The sequence below is a fragment of the Pristiophorus japonicus genome, chromosome 10, assembly GCF_044704955.1.
Source record: "Pristiophorus japonicus isolate sPriJap1 chromosome 10, sPriJap1.hap1, whole genome shotgun sequence".
In the NCBI taxonomy this organism is placed as follows: domain Eukaryota; kingdom Metazoa; phylum Chordata; class Chondrichthyes; family Pristiophoridae; genus Pristiophorus; species Pristiophorus japonicus.
The window spans coordinates 183,048,883-183,070,821 of record NC_091986.1 but is presented as its reverse complement, the minus strand read 5'-3'; the positions used below and the strand labels follow the sequence as shown (position 1 = coordinate 183,070,821).

The following is a 21,939-nucleotide window of genomic DNA, read 5'->3' as shown; positions in this document are numbered from 1 at the left end:
GTTACTTCGTTTTCTAAAAGTCTAACCTTTCTTGGGAAGACAAATGAAAAGCTACTCATTTTATTCAAATCCACCACTTGGTTGACCAGTCATGAAATAATACTAATCGCATCTATTGGTACTATATTGCTTCAATGTCGGAACGGGGAATAACATAGACATGAGTAGTGGTGAAGGACAGGGGGAACTAAGCAAACCATTCAAAAAACGGAATCTGTTGCAAAGCTATTGCGTATCAGTGAATAAACGACCTTTTCTTCTGATTAAAAACTTCAGTGTCCGTAACAACTATTTAAAACCCAAGCTGTTCAGCAACATTACTCACAAAGATACAAAGAATTCACTGTTCTATATGATCTATTTTAAGTACTGTTTCCCTCTAAATTTTCTTTACACACGATACTGTGAATGATTGGGTCAGCAATGCCTAGCCCAATATAATGTGTACAAACTATTCTCGAAACTAGGAGGTTTGGTAGGTTAATATTTAAATCTGTAACTAGAGTATGATCTCACAACCGTATGGTACCTCACCCAAGTGTCAATTATTCATGTGTGAGCCTAGGCGCACTATTCAAATGCAGTAGCATCACAGGCAGCCAAATGCTGTTCACACTATACACACACACACCCCCAATAAACACACCCAACACACACACTACATAAAATCTTTGATCGTCAATGCATCCTTAGCTCTAATGTATCAGATGAAATATCCAATAAATTCAGTCTGTACCTTTAAAGGTCTGCACACTCCTTCAGTGATGTGTCCTACCACCTGCTGAATATTATCTTCCACACCTGTAATAATAAACATTCTTTTACTTTAAAAGTACAACCTAACCTAGCTGTAGCAAGCCTTTGATTATAACACACTTCTTCCATGATCTCAGCAGAAACCTCAATGCTGGCAGGAGAACAGCTCACAACTCAGTAAGATGAAGCTCTGGGGAAAAAAAAGAGCTACTCTGCAGTTCCTCATAAGTTTGTTATAGTGATATCTAATTTAACTCAGTATTAATATAGAAATCAGTGCTGTACTGGTCAACGTTTGACTGTAAAATCGGAAAGTACAATCTACTAATAACTAAAATTGAGAGATAGAGAATAATTTAAACAAGAGATTGATAATGAGAAGTGAAGTGTTCGGATCTCATTTTGTTGCAGCAATGGTTAAAGCTAACAATCGCTTCAAGGTGCAGGAGGTACTTTCCACATCATGTTTGGAAACTATAGACATTTATTTAAAAACTTATTAAGAAATACATTTCTAATTATAATCTTTTTGGGTAGATATTGCAAAGTACTTTGAACAAAAAGTACCTATTACCTCTGCTGGACTTTTATTTTCCTTAAAGCAGATGTGTACAAGCTTTCAGACTTTATCAGGTACATGGGCCCTAAACTTGGTGGAAGCTAAGTTCCGCCCAAAAGGACCGCTGAGATACTGGACGGTACTTTGGGCGGGAGTTTCGTGGAAACGTCCTGGAAAGACTGCCTGGCGGCAAAAATCCGACTTACGCCCTGAATCTGTGCGACAGCGGGTGGGACCTCCCAACCTCGCGCCAAATACAATCCTCGGCAAAGTACCGCCAAGGATTGAGTCGGGCCCAGGGAGGGGAGAACATATTTAAGTAAAAATTTCCAAAAAATAAAAAATAAACACTGGAAAACCTTCAGAGCGGGGAAAAAATTAATAAAATAAGTTTACTAACCTTTTTTTTTGCAGGTCTTCATACTTATCGTTGCGGTTAGACCTGCGTCCACGCAGCAGTCCATCTCCCTGCTGCAGTGGACTCCCGCCCGGACCAAACTGGCAGCTCAGCGGGTAGGAGGACTCTTACGCAAGTTGCGCGCCGGCGGGAGACCTCCACCAAACTCGTTTGGAGGGGAGACCGCCCATAAAACTGGCGTAAGTGCACCAAGTTCAGGGCCCTGGATATGCACCATTGCAGGCCACATAGAAAGTTTAAATTAATTTTCCACTTGCAAAAAAGCTTGGTACTCTGATGTCATCATCATATCACCAAACAATGGAACAACTAGACTAAGATCTCTTAACAAAAGCCTCCAGGCCCATGAAATTTAAATGGGAAAAATGATTGAGAGATATCAGCAAAAATAGAACAGATTTATTTGGACTTCATGGGCCAGTATATCCAGGCTTAGTCACTCCTACTTTAAAGGAAAAACGTCTTTACATGTAGAATGACCAATGTGTACACTGCCATCTAGTGTAATAAGTTTTGAGACAGCTGCAGCATTGAAAAGGGAACTGGATCAATTCAGTTCGGGAGAAGAGAAAAATTTGAGCATGGTCTTGGAAAAGGAGCACACTAGTCAGGGAAATAGAAACATAGAAACATAGAAAATAGGTGCAGGAGTAGGCCATTCGGCCCTTCTAGTTCAGAGAAAGGTTATTGAACTCACACTGGATAACAGTGTAAGCTGGGTTCCCTCTTTAAATTCCTACATGCCGTTTGATCCATAAATTTAACTGAACTAGAATCTGTATTTGCTTGTTTGGTCAACAATTCAGACCTGCGCAATACTCTCTGAAATATTGGGCCCAAATTTCCCCAGGAGTTGCTCCGTTTTTTTTGGAGCATCTTGATTTTTCTGGAGCATCTTAAAACTCCCCATTCTGCACATTTAATTTGCGCCAGTGTAAGTGAGGTAGTTAGGATTTTTTTTTTAAAGTTACGCCTGTTTGGGCCATTTAAGCCAGTTTGGACAGCTATTAGTTGCTCCAAACTAACATAGGCCAGCGTATGTGGCCACTTGTGGCCGCTCAGAAAACCCTTGTGGAGAGTTAAGAAATCAGTGCAGGTGGCCATAGATGGGGGGGGGGGGGGGCTGAAGGGAAGCAGAGAGGACCTTGTAAAGCACTAAACACCTTCACAACAACTAATACAGATCTTGTACTGTAACTTTTGCATAATTTACACATTCCACTATATAAAGCTTCATATAAATGATATTAAAAAGTGCATATTTTATCAGAAGACAAAGGGTTTCATAAAACCATTTATGAATCAAATATTTTTCTAGCAGGGCTATATTAATGCAAATTGTTATCTTGAGTCATCACACGATCATGAGGTAGTGATCGTGGGTGGTGCAATGAGAGGAGTAATACAACTAGCCTTGTTGTCATCGAGTTAGAGAGTGGAAAATCAACCGGGGTTCCAGCTCCTGGTCGCTATCCATTGAGCCTGCTGGAACTGTTCCATCAGTAGAGGTCAGGTGAAAAGTGAAACAGGCTGCGATGTCCCTCATGGCCACATAGCCTGCCTTTCTCCGATTGTCAAGGCTCAGGTTTACACATGAATGAACGATGGTCATTTGCTCAAGGTACCAGAGGGTGCCCATGCAGTTACTCCTCAATAAGGCACCCGTGGGTGCTGATGGAATGTTCCCAACAGGGTATCTATGGGCATCCATGCAGTTGTTCACTAAGAATTGGTGGGATTTAAAAAAAATTGACCTAAGTCATGACTACTACCAAAACAAAAGCCACGACCAGATATTTGCTGGTACTGAGACACCAAACCTAAGGAAAGTTTTCTCCGGTCATTCTCACCTCTTAACAGCCAGTTGATTGTGCCATTGACAGAGACTTTTTCTAAATCATTTAAGGAAACTTTCCTCCTTCCCTCCCGCCTGATCAAAACTCTTCCCCCACCGCTCCCCGCCGATCAAAAATCTCCCCGCACCAACCTGTTTCTTCTACCCCTTTTCGCGGGAAGGCAGCGGCAGGTCACTCGGCTCGGGACGTGTTGGATCTCACACTGCAGGCACGCATCACCACCATCATGGGAGGAGCTACTGTGCATGTGCGAGCGCTCTATTGAGCGTGCAGACAGCTGCCCACACTCTTTTAGGCACAGGGCCCTAGCTCCGCCCCCCCAATTGACTCGCCACGCCGTGCCAAGTCCCGGCAGAGGGGCCAGAATAAAGGTATATCTTTTCGGCGCCGTTTTGAGCACAGTAAGTCGGCGCACCTCACATAAGTGTGCCGAAAAAACCGGAGGGCCAAATTTGGGCCCAAAGATACTAAAAATAAATGTAATTCTAAAATATATTTTGAACAAGATTTTATAAGTAATCGACAGAAAAATTCACAAGCATCAGTTAACATTGGACCAAATATCCTGGTCTATATAGGCGTGTACGATGTGCGCATGCACCTGTAGAGGGCCCACAAATGCCGGTTCATGGTGCACGATGCGCATGTGCCGAAAACCGGCACTTGCGAACTGTTTCTTTTCTTTTGACGGTTCCAACTCATCCCTGGGAGAAGGGCCTTCGTGCACAGAGATTCGGGCTATTTAGCCAACTCTTGGCCAGTGAATGTCATTCACACTCTTACGCCTGGTAAAAGCAACCGTAACGCCTGCTTTTACCAACATAAGAGTTTTAAAAGATAGAAAAATAAAATGTTATCAATAATTTTTATATTGAAAACCCTGTCTATTAAGTTTATTTGTACCCCTATTAAAACATATTAAAAAAATTTTTTTTTTTTTTTTAAAGTTTTGTCTAAAACATTTCATTAAATTCAATTTCAATTAATTTTAAATATGTGAAGTGTTTTTCTTATTTATTTAAAATGTTTGTGTGTTTTTTGATATCCGTACAAACGGAGATCACCATTACTGTGAATGGAGAAATGCCATTTTCATTGGTTGGTCCAACCCACGTAATCCCAGGCTGCACATACACTCCTGGAATACGTGGGCCCTTACGCTTGGCTGCGAATGGAGGCCTCGAAGCGCAAGTCTACGCTCATCCGGGACCACCAGGTACTTGCGTAAAAAAAAAAATTTGGTCGGAGGAAGTCTCCAACCGCAATTTCTGGGCCATTATATTCAGAGCCCCGAGCACTCTGTGGTCCTAGTGCTGCTGGCTGCTGGTGCTGTGACTGCATGTCATTCTGTATTCTGCTATAGTTTCTGAAGTGCAGTTGGCAATCACGGTGCAGGCACATTCAGCATCACAAGTAGTCAGCAAGTACACACAGTGGGAGTTGAACACATAGCCAGAGTCCCAGACACAACTTCACTATAAAAATATTTTTTTAAATCTAGCATTTATTCTATTTTAAAAATGTATTTTTCTCCTTCCTCTGTGGGTCTATTTTGCACCATGTCACTTACCTGCTAACAGGCGGCTGGTGTGTTTCCCAGTTCCCTGCAAATACTGACAGGTATACAAGAAATACTTTAAAAAATAAATCTCCTCCAACTTTTGTTCACTTAATTTAATGGGAAAACTGCTGCTCAGCTGTTTCTGCGGAGATTAATTATATATTTTATCGAATATAACAAACACCTCATTATAAAGAACAAATCTGATGTCTGTGTAGAATTCCATTCAGCTAGCCATGGAAATTGGCCTTGAGGTGACACTAAGTTTTAGGGACGTTGATTATACAAAACGTTTCTGCGTAATCACAGGAGGAGGTTGCCCATTGAAAGGATTAAACAATTACCTTGCATAGTTACGAGCTTGAGCAAAGCTTCAAGATGTTCTTTCTCGGAAGCAGCTGCCTGGTGTAACCATGCCAACATATCCCCAACATACCTGAAAGCATAAGGTTTACTCAAGTCAAGTTTAAGAAAACACTAATACCACAAGTTAAATGTTGAGCATCCAATGGCATACCTTAAAGGATCATGAGAATGCATTTCAATTGGCCGAGGAGTTCCACCGGGCCCACCTCTAGTGAGAGCGTCGATAAAACCACGAACCACTGCGCTCCTCCTTGCCGTGCCAAACTCATCAAGTATGTAGCTAGGGCAGTAAATACATGTGAAATGTGAGAAGGGAATATAAAAACAGTAGAAAGTAGAAATAAACTAGTACTCGCTGCTAAACAGGCAGCTTATTGTCTAAAAAAAATAACTTGCTAAATTATCCCATTTAGAGGGCTTCTCTGTCTCGCCACACGTTCTTCCATTTGATCTGTGGAGCAAATGTGAATACATTTTGGGAGAGAGGGGGCCCCTTAGAGGAAAAACCTGCTTCCTAACACTGGTGGCTATCCAACTGACCTATTTAAATATACACTTTTCTGCCCTTGATCTTTGACAAATGGCAATATAAATATTTTAAAAGGTAACTCGCGTTCAGTCTGTGAAAACAAACCAACCAATCACAGGAACAGCAACATTCAGAAGCAAATAGTCTCTGAGCAAGTTCCCCTAAGATTATACAAACTCGCACCACTGCCCAAAAAAGATAATTGGAATACGTAGAAGACTTTTTCTTTTCTCTGGCAAAGATTTTATATAAAGACTGTGAATAGCTATTTATCAGAAAATAAACATTCCGAAATAAAGGCACCTTCTTCTGCTGCTTGTGACCTATCACACTAAGTTCTCTCACTGGAGTTCCTTATAAAGGCTCTGACTTGCTGATTTTAAGCAGCTAAAAGATATGGCTTCATATAAGAACATAAGAAATAGGAACAAGAGTAGACCACACGGCCCCTCGAGCCTGCTCCACCATTCTAAAAAGGGAGGGAGAACAGCCAGTTGTCGTGGTGCACATTGGTACCAACGACATAGGTAAAATAAGGGATGAGGTCCTACGAGACGAATTTAAGGAGCTAGGAGCTAAATTTCCACTGGTAGGGGAGACTAGAACTAGGGGGCACAGCCTCAAAATACGGAGGAGCCAATTTAAAACCGAGTTGAGAAGGAATTTCTTCTCCCAGAGGGTTGTGAATCTGTGGAATTCTCTGCCCAAGGAAGCAGTTGAGGCTAGCTCATTGAATGTGTTCAAGTCACAGATAGATAGATAGATAGATATATTTTTAACCAATAAGGGAATTAAAGGTTACGGGGAGAGGGCGGGTAAGTGGAGCTGAGTCCACGGCCAGATCAGCCATGATCTTATTGAATGGCGGAGCAGGCTCGAGGGGCTAGATGGCCTACTCCTGTTCCTAATTCTTATGTTCTTATGTTCTTATTTAATACGATCATCGCTGATCTGATCATGGACTCAGGTCCACTTCCTGCCCGCTCCCCATAACCCCTTATTCTCTTATCGTTTAAGAAACTGTCTATTTCTGTCTTAAATTTATTCAATGTCCCAGCTTCCACAGCTCTCTTAGGCAGCGAATTCCATAGATTTACAACCCTTTGGAGAAGAAATTCCTCTTCATCTCTGTTTTAAATGGGTGGCCCCTTATTCTATAATTATGCCCCCTAGTTCTAGTCTCCCCTATCAGTGGAAACATCCTCTCTGCATCCACCTTGTCATGCCCTCTTATACTCTTATACGTTTCAATTAAATTACCTCTCATTCTTCTGAATTCCAATGAGTAGAAGCCCAACCTACTCAATCTTTCCTCATAAGTCAACTCCCTCATCTCCGGAATCAACCGAGTGAACCTTCTCTGAATTGCCTCCAAAGCAAGTATATCCTTTCGTAAATATGGAAACCAAAACTGCACGCAGTATTCCAGTTGTGGCCTCACCAATACCCTGTATAACTGTAGCAAGACTTCCCTGCTTTAATACTCCATCCCCTTTGCAATAAAGGCCAAGATTCATAGAAACATAGAAAATAGGTGCAGGAGCAGAGCAGGCCATTCGGCCTTTCGAGCCTGCACCACCATTCAATAAGATCATGGCTGATCATGCAACCTCAGTACCCCACCCCTGCCTTCTCTCCATACCCGCTGATCCCTTCAGCCGTAAGGGCCACATCTAACTCCCTTTTGAATATGTCCAACGAACTGGACTCCACAACTTTCTGTGGCAGAGAATTCCACAGGTTCACAACTCTCTGGGTGAAAATGTTTCTCCTCATCTCAGTCCTAAATGGCTTACCCCTTAACCTTAGACTATGTCCCCTGGTTCTGGATTTCCCCAACATCGGGAACATTCTTCCTGCATCTAACCTGTCCAGTCCCGTCAGAATTTTATACGTTTCTATGAGATCCCCTCTCATTCTTCTAAATTCCAGTGAGTATAAGCCTTGCCGATCCAATCTTTCCTCATTTGTCAGTCCTGCCATCCCGGGAATCAGTCTGGTGAACCTTCGCTACACTCCCTCAATAGCAAGCACATCCTTCCTCAGATTAGGAGACCAAAACTGCACACAATACTTAAGGTGTGGCCTCATCAGGGCCCTGTACAACTGCATCAAGACCTCCCTCAAATCCCCTCGCTATGAAGACCAGCATGCCATTTGCTTTCTATACTGCCTGCTGTACATGCATGCCTACCTTCAATGACTGATGTACCATGACACCCAGGTCTCGTTGCACCTCCCCTTTTACTAATCGGTCACCATTCAGATAATAATCTGCCTTCCTGTTTTTGCCATCAAAGTGGATAACCTCACATTTATCCACATTATACTGCATCTGCCATGCACCTAACCTGTCAAAATCCCCCTGCAGTCTCTTAGCATCCTCCTCGCAACTCGCCCTGCCAGCCAGCTTAGTGTCATCTGCAAACTTGGAAATATTACATTCAATTCCTTCGTGTAAATCATTAATGTATATTAAATGGCTGGGGTCCCAGCACTGAGCCCTGCGGCACCCTACTAGTCACTGTCTGCCATTCTGAAAAGAAACCGTTTATTCCCACTCTTTGCTTCCTGTCTGCCAACCCTTTCTCTATCCACGTTACTACATTATCCCCAATACCATGTGTCTTAATTTAGCACACTAATCTCTCGTGTGGGACCTTGTCAAAGGCCTTTTGAAAATCCAAATACACCGCATCCACTGGTTCTTCCTTATCCACTCTACTAGTTACATCCTCAAAAAACTCTAGATTTGTCAAGCATGATTTCCCTTTCATAAATCCATGCTGATTTGGACCGATCCCATCACTGCTTTCCAAATGCGCTGCTATTACATCTTTAATAATATTCCATTGGCCATCCTGATCACTTGCTGTTCCTACATGCTATCCTTTTGTGTTTCATGCACAAGTACCCCCAGGTCCTGCTGTGCTGCAGCACTTGGCAATTTTTCTCCATTTAAATAACACTTGCTCTTTGATTTTTTTCTGCCAAAGTGCATGACCTCACACTTTCCAACAGTATACTCCATCTGCCAAATTTTTGGCCACTTACTTAGCCTGTCTATGTCCTTTCGCAGATTGTTTTGTGTCCTCCTCACACATTGCTTTTCCTCCCATCTTTGTATCTACAAATCCACCATGCCACTCCTCCCCAGCAAATTAATTCTCAGCCAAGCCATCAGAGGGAGAGGCCAAACTCTGGCAAGATCCTCCACTCACATCCACCACCCAGTGACTGACTCCCGAGGTAAGAATATCTACACATCCTCTTGTTTGGTGAGTTGTACAGAAAAGATGAAGATAGCAATTTATTTTTAAAAGTGGGGAAATATGTCAAATGAGCAACTTGAGAAAGCAGGAAAGAAATTTGAGAACTATTTGCTCTCTAACTCAAAAAACAAAAATCAGACAAAATCTGCACAAATATTTTTGTCAAGTCTAAATAGTTAACAGTTTGGCTCGACATTCATGTTAAATACTGGCAGTTTAAGTCAATAATAAGCTGTTATTTTTTTTTACATGAATTCAATTTTAACCTACATATCAATTGGTCAAATCAAATAGCCTTGAGGAGGAATTAATAGAATGCATACGGGATTGTTTCTTAGAACAGTATGTTACGGAACCTACAAGGGAGCAAGCTATCTTAGATCTGGTCCTGTGTAATGAGACAGGAATAATAAACGATCTCCTAGTAAAAGATCCTCTCGAAATGAGTGATCACAGTATAGTTGAATTCGTAATACAGATTGAGGCTGAGGAAGTAGTGTCTTAAACGAGCGTACTATGCTTAAACAAAAGGGGATGAGGGCAGAGTTGGCTAAAGTAGACTGGGAACACAGACTAAACGGTGGCACAATTGAGGAACAGTGGAGGACTTTTAAGGAGCTCTTTCATAATGCTCAACAAAAATATATTCCAGTGAAAAAGAAGGGCGGTAAGAAAAAGGATAACCAGCCTTGGATAACCAAGGAAATAAAGGAGAGTATCAAATTAAAAACCAATGCATATAAGGTGGCCAAGGTTAGTGGGAAACTAGAAGATTGGGAACATTTTAAACGACAGCAAAGAATGACTAAGAAAGCAATAAAGAAAGGAAAGATAGATTACGAAAGTAAACTTGCGCAAAACATAAAAAACAGATAGTAAAAGCTTTTACCGATATATAAAACGGAAAAGAGTGACTAAAGTAAAGGTTGGTCCCTTAGAAGATGAGGAGGGGGATTTAATAATGGGAAATGTGGAAATGGCTGTGACCTTAAACAATTATTTTGCTTCGGTCTTCACAGTGGAAGACACAAAAACTATGCCAAAAATTGCTGGTCACGGGATTATGGGAAGGGAGGACCTTGAGACAATCACTATCACTAGGGGGGTAGTGCTGGACAGGTTAATGGGACTCAAGGTAGACAAGTCCCCTGGTCCTGATGAAATGCATCCCAGGGTATTAAAAGAGATGGCTTAAGTTATAGCAGATGCATTCGTTATAATCTACCAAAATTCTCTGGACTCTGGGGAGGCACCAGCGGATTGGAAAGCAGCTAATGTAACGCCACTGTTTAAAAAAGGGGGCAGACAAAAGGCAGGTAACCAAAGGCCGGTTAGTTTAACATCTGTAGTGGGGAAAATGCTTGAAGCTATCATTAAGGAAGAAATAGCGGGACATCTAGATAGGAATAGTGCAATCAAGCAGACGCAACATGGATTCATGAACGGGAAATCATGGTTAACTAATTTACTGGAATTCTTTGAGGATATAACGAGCATGGTGGATAGAGGTGTACCGATGGATGTGGTGTATTTAGATTTCCAAAAGGCATTCGATAAGGTGCCACACAAAAGGTTACTGCAGAAGATAAAGGTACGCGGAGTCAGAGGAAATGTATTAGCATGGATAGAGAATTGGCTGGCTAACAGAAAGCAGAGAGTCGGGAGAATGGGTCCTTTTCGGGTTGGAAATCGGTGGTTAGTGGTGTGCCACAGGGATCGGTGCTGGGACCACAATTGTTTACAATATACATAGATGACCTGGAAGAGGGGACAGAGTGTAGTGTAACACAATTTGCAGATGACACAAAGATTAGTGGGAAAGCGGGTTGTGTAGAAGACACAGAGAGGCTGCAAAGAGATTTAGATAGGTTAAGAGAATGGGCTAAAGTTTGGCAGATGGAATACAATGTCGAAAAATGTGAGGTCATCCAACTTGGGAAAAAAAAACAGTAAAAGGGAATATTATTTGAATGGGGAGAAATTACAACATGCTAAGATGCAGAGGGACCTGGGGGTCCTTGTGCATGAATCCCAAAAAATTAGTTTACAGGTACAGCAGGTAATCAGGAAGGCGAATGGAATGTTGGCTTTCATTGCGAGAGGGATGGAGTACAAAAGCAGGGAGGTCCTGCTGGAACTGTATAGAGTATTGGTGAGGCCGCACCTGGAGTACTGCGTGCAGTTTTGGTCACCTTACTTAAGGAAGGATATACTAGCTTTGGAGGGGGTACAGAGACGATTCACTAGACTGATACCGGAGATGAGGGGGTTACCTTATGATGATAGATTGAGTAGACTGGGTCTTTACTCGTTGGGAGTTCAGAAGGATGAGGGGTGATCTTATCGAAACATTTAAATTAATGAAAGGGATAGACAAGATAGAGGCAGAGAGGTTGTTTCCACTGGTAGGGGAGACTAGAACTAGGGGGCACAGCCTCAAAATACGGGAGAGCCAATTTAAAACCGAGTTGAGAAGGAATTTCTTCTCCCAGAGGGTTGTGAATCTGTGGAATTTTCTGCCCAAGGAAGCAGCTGAGGCTAGCTCATTGAATATATTCAAATCACAGATAGATAGATTTTTAACCAATAAGGGAATTAAGGGTTATGGGGAGCGGGCGGGTAAGTGGAGCTGAGTCCACGGCCAGATCAGCCATGATCTTGTTGAATGGCGGAGCAGGCTCGAGGGGCTAGATGGCCTACTCCTGTTCCTAATTCTTATGTTCTTATGTTCTATGGCTCCACCAGCACCAAATTAAAAACAAGGCCTAAAGACTGTGCTAGTTTTCGGCTACGTGAAGTGCATTATTACTATGTAGTGCACAAGCAAAATCTAATATCAGCAAACCACCAAAATGGTATAAATATGGTGAGAAAATTATTTTTTCCAACAGATCTTTACAGTTACTGCTGTAAATTTAAATTCACCAACAGTGACATTTTTTGACAGAAAATGTCACGATTTACATTATATTCATTACAGTGGCTTTGTCACATCAACTAAATCAGCTTTTCTTCCAATAGCCCTAGTTTTTGGTGACTACTGCACAAGAACAAGTTAAAAGTAAAAATGGTGCAAAATTTGTTAGCCAAATTTAAACCCATGGTCTTCAATGGGCAATGGAGTGTGGATGCGATATTGGCTAAGGGACAGAAAGCAGAGAATGGTTGTTTTTCAGACAGGAGGGAAGTATACTGTGGTGTCCCCCAGGTGATGGTATTAGGACCACTGCTCTCTGATATATATTAACGATCCAGACTTGGGTATCCAGGGGATAATTTAAAAGTTTACAAATGACAGGAAACTCAGAAATGTAATAAATAATGAGGTGGATATTAGCAGACTTCAGGAGGACATAGACTGGTGAAATGGGTAGACACATGGCAGATTACATTTAATGCAGAGAAGTGTGAAGTGATGCATTTTGCAAAGAAGAATGAGGAACGGCAATATAAACTAAACGTACAATTTTAAAGGGGATGCAGGAACAGAGAGACCTTGGGGTTTACGTACACAAATCTTTGAAGGTGGCAGGACATGTTAAGGCTGCTAAAAAAAACATAGGCTTTAGAGGCATAGGGTACAAAAACAAGGAAGTTATGCTAAATCTATATAAATCACTGTTTAAGCCTCAGCTGGAGTATTGTGTCCAATTTGGGGCACCAGACTTTAGGAAGGATGTCAAGGCCTTGCAGATAGTACAGAGGAGATTTACTAGAATGGTACAAGGGACAAGGGACTTCAGTTATGTGCAGAGACGAGAGAAGTTGGGATTGTTTTCCTTAAAGCAGAGAAGGTTAAGGGGAGATTTAGTTGAGGCGTTCAAAATTATGAGGATTTTTTATTTTTTTTTTTTTAAAAAGAGTATGTCGGGAGAAACTGTTTCCACTGGCAGGAGGGTCAGTAACCAGGGGACAGATTTAAGTTAATTGGCAAAAGAACCAGGAGGAGAGATGAGGAGATTTTTTTTTTTTGCACAGCGAGTTATGATCTGAAATGCACTATCTAAAAGAATGGTGGAAGCAGATTCAATAGTAACTTTCAAAAGGGAATTGGATAAATACTTTAAATGGACAAAATTGCAGAGCGATGGGGAAAGAGCAGAAGCGTGGGATTAATTGGGTAGCTCTTTCAAAGAGCCGGCACAGGCACGATGGACCAAATGGTCTTCTGTGCTGTACGATTCTAATGATTTTAGACAGTCACATGTTAAGTACAGCACAGATATAAAGAAGACACTCACACTAATATATTTCTATGATGAAGGTGGCTAATGGGACAATTATATCTGCAAGTAATTCCACAAGTCAAAATTAACATTGTACTTCACAAAAAGAGGTTCTGTGCACGTTTATTTGGGGAGGGGATGCGTGAAGTTTCAAAATTCATTTTAATAATCAAACCCCCCTGTCAAAATAAAGAGATAGCATTGCTGATCACCAGATTGGGCTGGAATTTGGTCAGCATTTCCGCCAGTATTCCTATTTTAGGGTTGAAAACTACCTGATGCGAGTTTCATCAAAGTGTTCCGCCGGCGGCTTCAAAACACCGCTGAGGAGTGGACCGCCGGCGTGCAACACTGAAAAACCGCTTCTGCCCAAGTTTGGTGGTAACGGTGTTCCGTAGTTGCTGAAAAAAAAACAATGCCCAGGAGGAACCAGCCGGAGCAGCGATGGTAGGTATGAAACCCTGCAAAAAAAGCTAAGTGAAAGGTTTTTTTACATTCTTTTGCAGCGATTCAGTGGAAAAGGGTTCTGTGAATGTTTTCCGATTTTTGGAAAAATATTTTGTGTGTTTTCCCCCCCTCCCTAGGCCCAACTCGCAGCCTCGGACTAAATTTTGACTAAATACCACTCAATTTGACCAGGATCGCATTTTCAGCCAAGAATCCACGTGGAACACCGATTTTTCCCACCAGGCGGAATTTTTTTCCATTTTTTGATCAATTTTCCACTGGCCTGATTGAATAATTCTATCGTTTTTTTGGGCGGGAATCCGGCGGTGGCGGTTTTTGATCAAATTCCAGCCCAAGGTCACTAAGGTAATATTGCATCACAACTAAGAAGCTATAGGCAATATTATTACTGCTACTAGCCCACACAAGGGGTGGTCACCACATTTAGACAAAGGAGATCTATATTCTGTTAGTTTAGGCTGCAATGGACTTGTGTACTTATAGCCCTAGCTAGAAGTGCAATTTTACAATGAGTGCTGTCAGGAATAAAGTTTCAACGAAATGCTTCTCTATTCTGCATAAGGCGCATGATTTCCGTCTATGTATATTAATCCAGGTCTTGTTGCAAACTCCTTCAAAAGCTACCTCAAATATGCTCTTTATTAGAAACATATAGGGCCCGAACTTGGTGGCCTTACCGCCCGCTGCCGCTGAGTTTTTTGGGCGGTCTCCCCTCGGTGACAGTTTTCTCTAGGTCTCCCGCTGGCAGAAGGGAAGGACCGCTGGGAACCGCCTGCTGACAGCCGCTAGCGCGCAAGGCGCGCAAGTGTCCTCCCGCCCGCCGAGCTGGCAGATTCCTCCGGGCGGGAGTCGGCGGCAGCAGGGGGAAGGATCGCTGCGTGGAGGCAGCTCTAACCCCAACGGTAAGTATGAAGACTTGCAAAAAAAGGTTAGTGAACTGCTTTTATTTTTTTTTCAGCGATTTATGTTGATTGGGTCCCCTGAATGTTTTCTGGTGGGATTTTTTGTGTGCAAGTTTTTATTTTTATGTGCTCCCCCCTCCCTGGGCTCGACTCAATCCTCGGTGGCACTTTGGCGAGAACTGCATTTGCTGCCGGGATTGGGAGCTCCCGCCCGCTGCCGCCCAGATTCACAGCGTAGGTCCCTTTTTTGCTGCCGGGCAGTCTTTCAAGGACTTTTTTATGAAACACCCGCCCAAAGTACCGTCGGTTATCTCGGCGGTCCTTTGGGCAGCACTTAGCTTCCACCAAGTTCGGGCCCATAGAATATTAATTTTCCTACAGGAATAACTGGCTAATAATGACAAGAATCAATTGCAACCAGGTTGAGTTTTGGTCTTTACTTAACTAGCTTTGTCACTCGGCTTATTCAGCACACTGGCATCAAGACACTAGGCAACAAAAAAAAAAATCAGATTTAGGCCAGTACACTTTAATACATTTTTTTGTGCCTTATGTGATACTCAGTTAATCAGCTTGTATTGTTACCAGATACGATGGTAAATACTGCAGGGAATCGAATACGGCCAGGGTGATCTCCTGGACTAGTTTCGATCACTGGATGGATCAGAGAGGAATTTCTCAGATTTTTTCCCCCCCCAATTGGCCTGGGTTTTTAATCTGGTTTTTGCCTCTCCCAGGAGATCACATGGCTCTGGTTGGGGTGGAGTGCAGAATGTTTCAGTGTAAGGGGTGTTGCAGTTGTGTGGGGCGGACTGGTTGGGCTGGGTGCTCTTTACCTTTCCGCCATTGTTCATAGGTTTATATGTAACCTTCAAGGCTGCTGACCGAGGGCCGTGCGGCTCTTTGTCGGTCGGCGCGGACACGATGGGCCAAAATGGCCTCCTTCTGCGCTGTAGATTTCTATGTTCCTATTGGTCACACCGCTATTATTATTTGTACTACATCTAGTCTAATGAGATTTATTTTGTGAGAATCAACTCCCGGTGTGGAGGTATATGGAAGTATGAGTCTCCAATGGCTTTACAATGTTACAGCTCTAGCTCCGATCCAGATTCCATGCCAGGGACCTCACCTCACAAAATTGCCCTATGTCCAAATGCTTGCTCCAGATATGGCTTAGGCTACAAACTACAAATGAGGTTTATTAAAAGTAAACATTAAACAGTGACAGAAAGTCAACATTGCAGATTTCACTTGATTACAAAACATTTAACTTCACTCTCTTGGGTACAAAAGTAATAAAAGATGTGACATTTCACGAATTCTATTGATAATGCTAAACCTGGACCAACTTCCAGAACACATAATTTACACGTGTGGTTTCTTCCATCCACCATGAAGTCTACACGTGGACTGCAGAACCAATGTCCAGGAAGAAAAGAGTTGCAGCTGGCTGCCCAAAATAACCTAATTCACCTGATTTAAAACTTAAACTGGGATACAATAATCTAAAAGCTGGACATAGCTTTCAAAATAAAGTGATGGGTCTCAACTTCGATCTGATGTTGAGGCTCAGATGATCTTCCCCCACTTTATTCTACATAAGCCTTCTGACAAAATGGGAATCAGTTATATTTCAAATCATAAGTCTCCATATTATTAATGTTTTTTTTTTTGCATAAGTCCATTTATAAATGATTCCAAGCGCCTTTACTTCAAAATAAAAAGTCAATCGTGTGTATTGTGGGATTTCAGTGACATCTAGGTCGGGCTGGGTAGAAGTGGCAAGGTCCCTTCCCTGAAGGCCATTAGTGAACTAGTTGAGGTCTTACAACAATCTGGCAGCTTTCATGATTGTTTATTGCTGATGCCAGCCCACATATTATCATATTTATTGAATTAAATTTCATAACTTGCTATGGCGTGATTTCACCTCCCAATCTTTGGGTTGCTAGTCCAGTACCCTAACCACTACACTATCTTATCAGTGCATAATGTGAGACCCTTGACAGAGTGTTGCCACCATGGAGGGCATCACAGCCGAGACCAACCTTGTCCATGTGTATAATCTCCCTCGGGTCCTGCATAGCAGGAACCAGATTCTGGTTGTATCATTCAACAACAACAACTTTTATTTATATAGCGCCTTTAATGTAGTAAAACTTCCCAAGGTGCTTCAGAGCAGTGTTATAAGACAAAACAGATAAATTTGACACCGAGCCACATATGAAGAAATTACGGCAGATGACCAAAAGCTTGGTTAAAGAGGTAGGTTTTAAGGAGGAACCCCTCCCTAACATTGTAGTACCTTTTCATGTCCCTACTGAGGTCAAGTTAAATCAGTTCAATAGTGTGAATCTCTTAAATAAAGATTGTCCTTCAGTAATTCATTCCGTCCCCCAGCCAAATGACTACAAAAGCTAATTATATATGCAGGTTGAACAAATAAGGATACTTGTAAAAATATTTTACAAACAAACGATACTCCACTACTCCAAATTGTGGGACAGGCTCGATGGACCATGGTTGGTCATTGTTCATACTCCACAAGGATTGCCATTTTCTATGAAGGCTAGCTGGAATCAGTGTGGTTGTATGCTCCTGAAGTCTGACCCCAATTCATAATCAGTGCATAGTGCACAGTCAACTAGAATAAATTCAACATCATGTCAGTCATTACAATTGATCTTTTTGTGACATGGATGAAGGTGGGCCAACAGAGTTGAAATAGTCCAACTACATGCCCTCAGCAAAGATGAAAAACAAATTTTAACTTCCTTTTTGAAAGATTTGCTACAATTTATGGATTATCACTTTTTTTAAACAAAGGCAAGTATATTTTTCCAACTACATCTTATACATGCATGCAAGGAATTAACATTCATCATTTGTATTTTTCTTAGGATTGGACTGTTCTGCATGTTTGCTTCAAAATGTAATTGCTCTCTCCTCCATCTCTCCCAAAAGAGAGACAGTAGTCAGACTGACATGAACCTTCAAAGACTGTGAAATGTATTTTGCATAAATTGACACTTTCATCATTGAAAAGGTCAGCAATTTCTCTGCAAAGGACACTGACAGACACACATGCTCTGGCTTCAAACTCAAAAAAGGCACTTTCATCTTCCTTAAACATAACCTTTCCTTTAAACATAAAATGATCTTTATACATGAAAGCACAAGGCTAGAGAATTAACCTGGATCTCTTCAGTACATCATTCTTGATTCACAATGAAATATTTTGATGAAAATGCGTAAGGTGTCCTCCACAACAGATCACACTGAAATTTTGTATATGCACAAGAAAACAATATTTGAGCGAAGGGGAACAGCAGAGAAGGATAGAGGGTGAAAGAGAAACAGGCACACGTCTAGGCTCATGCTTATACAGCGGATCAAAACCTGGAACATTATTAAACTGTATGGCTCAGTACAAGGTGCGAGTCCGACAGTGCATTTATCATTGAAGGAGCCAGAAAAAGAAACTGAGTTTAAAGAAAGGAATTCAAGCAATGGTAATATTTTAGTTTTACATTTCAAAAGCCTTAGTTAAGAGTAATATAGTGACTTCAGACCAGAGCTAATTATATAAAGCAGTACTGTACTAACTTGTAGAGCACGAGCCTGTCTTGCAGAGCCTCCATAGCTTGAGTTTGTGCTGGAGAAATATCGCAAGATTCCTGAGTCAAGGTTCTGCATTCAGCTGTAAAGAATAAAGAAAAAAAATCAAAATCTTTTCATAATTTTATTGCTCGTGTTTTAATTTAAATGTTTGCATAGTATTACATAGACATAGTAATACATAGTATTTACAGCACAGAAACAGGCCATACGGCCCAACAGGTCCATGCCGGTTTATGCTTTGCACAAGCCTCCTCTCCCACCTTCTTCATCTAACCCCATTAACATAACCTTCTATTCCTTTCTCCGTCTTATGTTTATCTAGCTTCCTCCTAAATGCGTCTATGCAAATTCGCCTCAATTACTCCTTGTGGTAGCGAGTTCCACATTCTAGCCACTCTGGGTAAAGACGTTCCTCCTGAATGCCCTGTTGGATTTATTAGTGACTATCTTGTATTTATGGCCCCTAGTTCTGGTCTCCCCTGCAAGTTCGAGCTGCCCCAGCTGAGATCAGCTAACTCAGCACAGACCAGCGATCAAACCTAGGAGCCTCCTGGTTTATATCGCTCAGTTTCATACTGGCCAGAACATTTGGCAACTAAACTATTGGGGAGTTCTATACAACCTTGTAGAACAAAATACATAATGTAAAGATACAGCTTCTCCAGCTAATTTTTTCCTAGAATTAACTTGAAACTCTGGCTTCATCTCTTCTAATGGTATCTGATCACAATACTGTAGAGCAGGCAGGCTGGCCACATCGCTCTGATGCTGAAGTAGAATTTTGGATGCAGATGATTTTCATCAGTTCACTGATCTGCATTTCTTTGTACTGTACTGATTCCAGGAAATATAAGTTGTATTCACAGCAAACTAACGTATTATGGGTAGTCAGAGTGCTTTGTACAACACCGAAATTACTAATGATGGGCCCAAGTTTCCACATGATTTGCGCCTGATTTTTAGGAGCAACTGGTGGAGAACGGACTATCTTAGAAATCGCACTTCTCCACATTTTTTTTTCTGCAGTTCTAGTGAGGTAGAACAGTTCTACTTTGGAACAGAATTTTTTCTTCAAAAAGGGGGCGTGTCCGGCCACTGACGCCTGATTTGAACGTTTCCACAGTGAAAACGTACTCCAAACTAAAGTAGAATGGAGCAAGTGAAGATTTTTGTAGAACTGAAAAAAACCTGTTCTACACATTAAAAAATCAGGCGCAGGTTACAAATTAGGCGTCCAGAACGAGGTGGGGGGGGGGAAAGGGAAGTCATTAAATTCTACAATAAATCCTTATTTATACCTATAAATATTATACAAATAAATCCAACCTGAATAAACATTTATAAGCAAAAAGATTAAATAAACCATCTTCCTACCTGTGTGAAAGTGCTTCAGCCATCGTTCGTTCCCGCAGGGGATGGGGAAGGAAACCGCCGTTTGTTGCTGCGGAGGGGAGGGAGGGGAAGGAGACAGCGGTTTGTTGCCGCCGTGGAGGGGAGGGAGGGGGAGGAGACAGCGGTTTGTTGCCGCCGTGGAGGGGAGGGAGGGGGAGGAGACAGCGGTTTGTTGCCATGGAGGGGAGGGAGGGGAAGGAGACAGCGGTTTGTTGTCGCCGCGGAGGGGAGGGAGGGGGAGGAAACCGCCGTTTGTTGCCGTGGAGGGTGGGGAGGGGAAGGAGACAGTGAGAAGGGTAGCCTCCGTGCTGATGGCAATGTGCTTTTATTAAAAAATGTTCAAAAATTAAACAGCTACAAAGAACTACAAAAATGGCCGAGTGCCAATGTTTCCTTCACACTGCGCGTGCGCGAACGCTCCAACGCGCACGCGCAGCGTTGCTGGCAGGAAAAAAACTAATTTAAATAGTACCCGCCCCCCCTCCCACTTACAAAATCGGTGCGAGTGTAGGCTCCGCCCCCCTGGGCGCCGCGCCAAACAGACAAGGAGCTGCAAAGCGCTCGAGAATAGTGCGTTTTTTTTCTGGCGCCGTTTTAGGCGCGAAAAACGGGCGCCCAGCTCGGAGGGGCGCCCGTTTTTTATCCTGTGGAAACTTGGGCCCGATGAGTGGGGCTAATCTTGAGAATTCCTGTTCTTCTAACAACATTTCCAGCCACTTCCTTTCTTCAACACTGATTACATGTAATTACCAAACCAAGAACTTGAATGTCTAAATGGAGAAAAGTGTACATCTTTAGGAGTAGAGGCGAGTGGATAATAGTCTACCTTCGACACTGTTATTGCTTAATTTTCTCAGCACTGGATGCATCATTTGTACATCCATTATCTAATTGGTGATGTCAAAGAGATTCATTTATATAGTGATTCTTTTCACAAGCCCACAAATGTTATTGCCAACAGAAATGGCCCTGAAATGCCGGTCAGAGGCTCCCGCGGGCAACTGCCTCCGACCCGAAACATTTCTACGAAATTACCTGGTAGTCCAGGAGGAGCCTGCGATTCCGGTGGGGAAGTCTTTTCTTCCCGCGCAGTGAAGCGCGCTCCCGTCCTCGAGGTACCCACGCAGAAGGTGCAGTCACGTGTGGCTGCTCAACCAACCAGGTACAGTATTCTCAATTAATAGCAATGGGAACTCCGTATCTATGACGGGGCTGTGTTAGATGCCCAGCTTTTGGGGGGGGGGGGGGGGGGTGTTAGCATATATATAACATCAGAGGGGCCGTGGCTCAGGAGCGGTGCAGCATTAAACAGTGTCGGGGCCGTGGCCCAGGAGTGGCACAGCATATAACAACACAGGGCCGTGGCCCAGCATTTAACAGCAGTGGGGTCGAGGCCCAGGGGAGGCGCGACAAAGCTTGGTCTGGAGTTGTCTTGGTCAATCCTTGCCACTGGACCAAGACTTAGCTCTGTCAAGCCCATGTGGTGGCTGGTGTGCAACGGTCACCACACATTCAAAAAATCCACGCACAGGCATCTTCCACCCTTTAAGGTGCAACTAATTGTAACACCTGTGAGCCCATCTTTTTTTGGTGTGAAGAGCGTCATTCTCGTCATGAGGGACTGCCAAGTAGTAGTATTTGGAGTGCTGGTGTCACCCATGAAACCATACTCCAAGCAGGAGTCGCCATTTTCACGAATGGAGGGGAAAAATTAAATCACGTCAGAGCATACCTCATGCCCATCAAAATTCAAACACCAACTAACAATATACATTGCAGAATTTCTGTTTGGTGAATTGGCCTTGACAAAGTAATTCTAGTGCTGGAACCACTATTGGGGCTCTATAAAGTTCTCTTTACTAAAAATGTAATGTGCATATCTAGCCTCCGACTCAGGAAAACTCACGTCACAGTGAGTATGTGTCCACAGGTTACAGCCACTGAGAGTCACCAAGATAAATGACGCAGCTCCACTCAAGGGAATTTGACCGCTGAGCCCAGAATTCACAA

General features: G+C 42.6%; 1 protein-coding gene across 2 annotated transcripts in view; it reads right to left on the bottom strand.

The window, feature by feature from the left end:
• The window catches only part of cog6 (component of oligomeric golgi complex 6), a 165,869-nt gene that overhangs the window by 20,134 nt on the left and 123,796 nt on the right, over positions 1-21,939 (bottom strand). For both annotated transcript variants that reach the window (XM_070892386.1, XM_070892385.1), the window contains exons 8-11: positions 18,523-18,616; positions 5,668-5,796; positions 5,495-5,586; positions 737-801 (exon numbers count right to left, since the gene is read on the bottom strand). In XM_070892386.1, the coding sequence (XP_070748487.1) occupies positions 737-801; positions 5,495-5,586; positions 5,668-5,796; positions 18,523-18,616 (380 nt within the window). The remainder of the gene's footprint in view (positions 1-736; positions 802-5,494; positions 5,587-5,667; positions 5,797-18,522; positions 18,617-21,939) is intronic.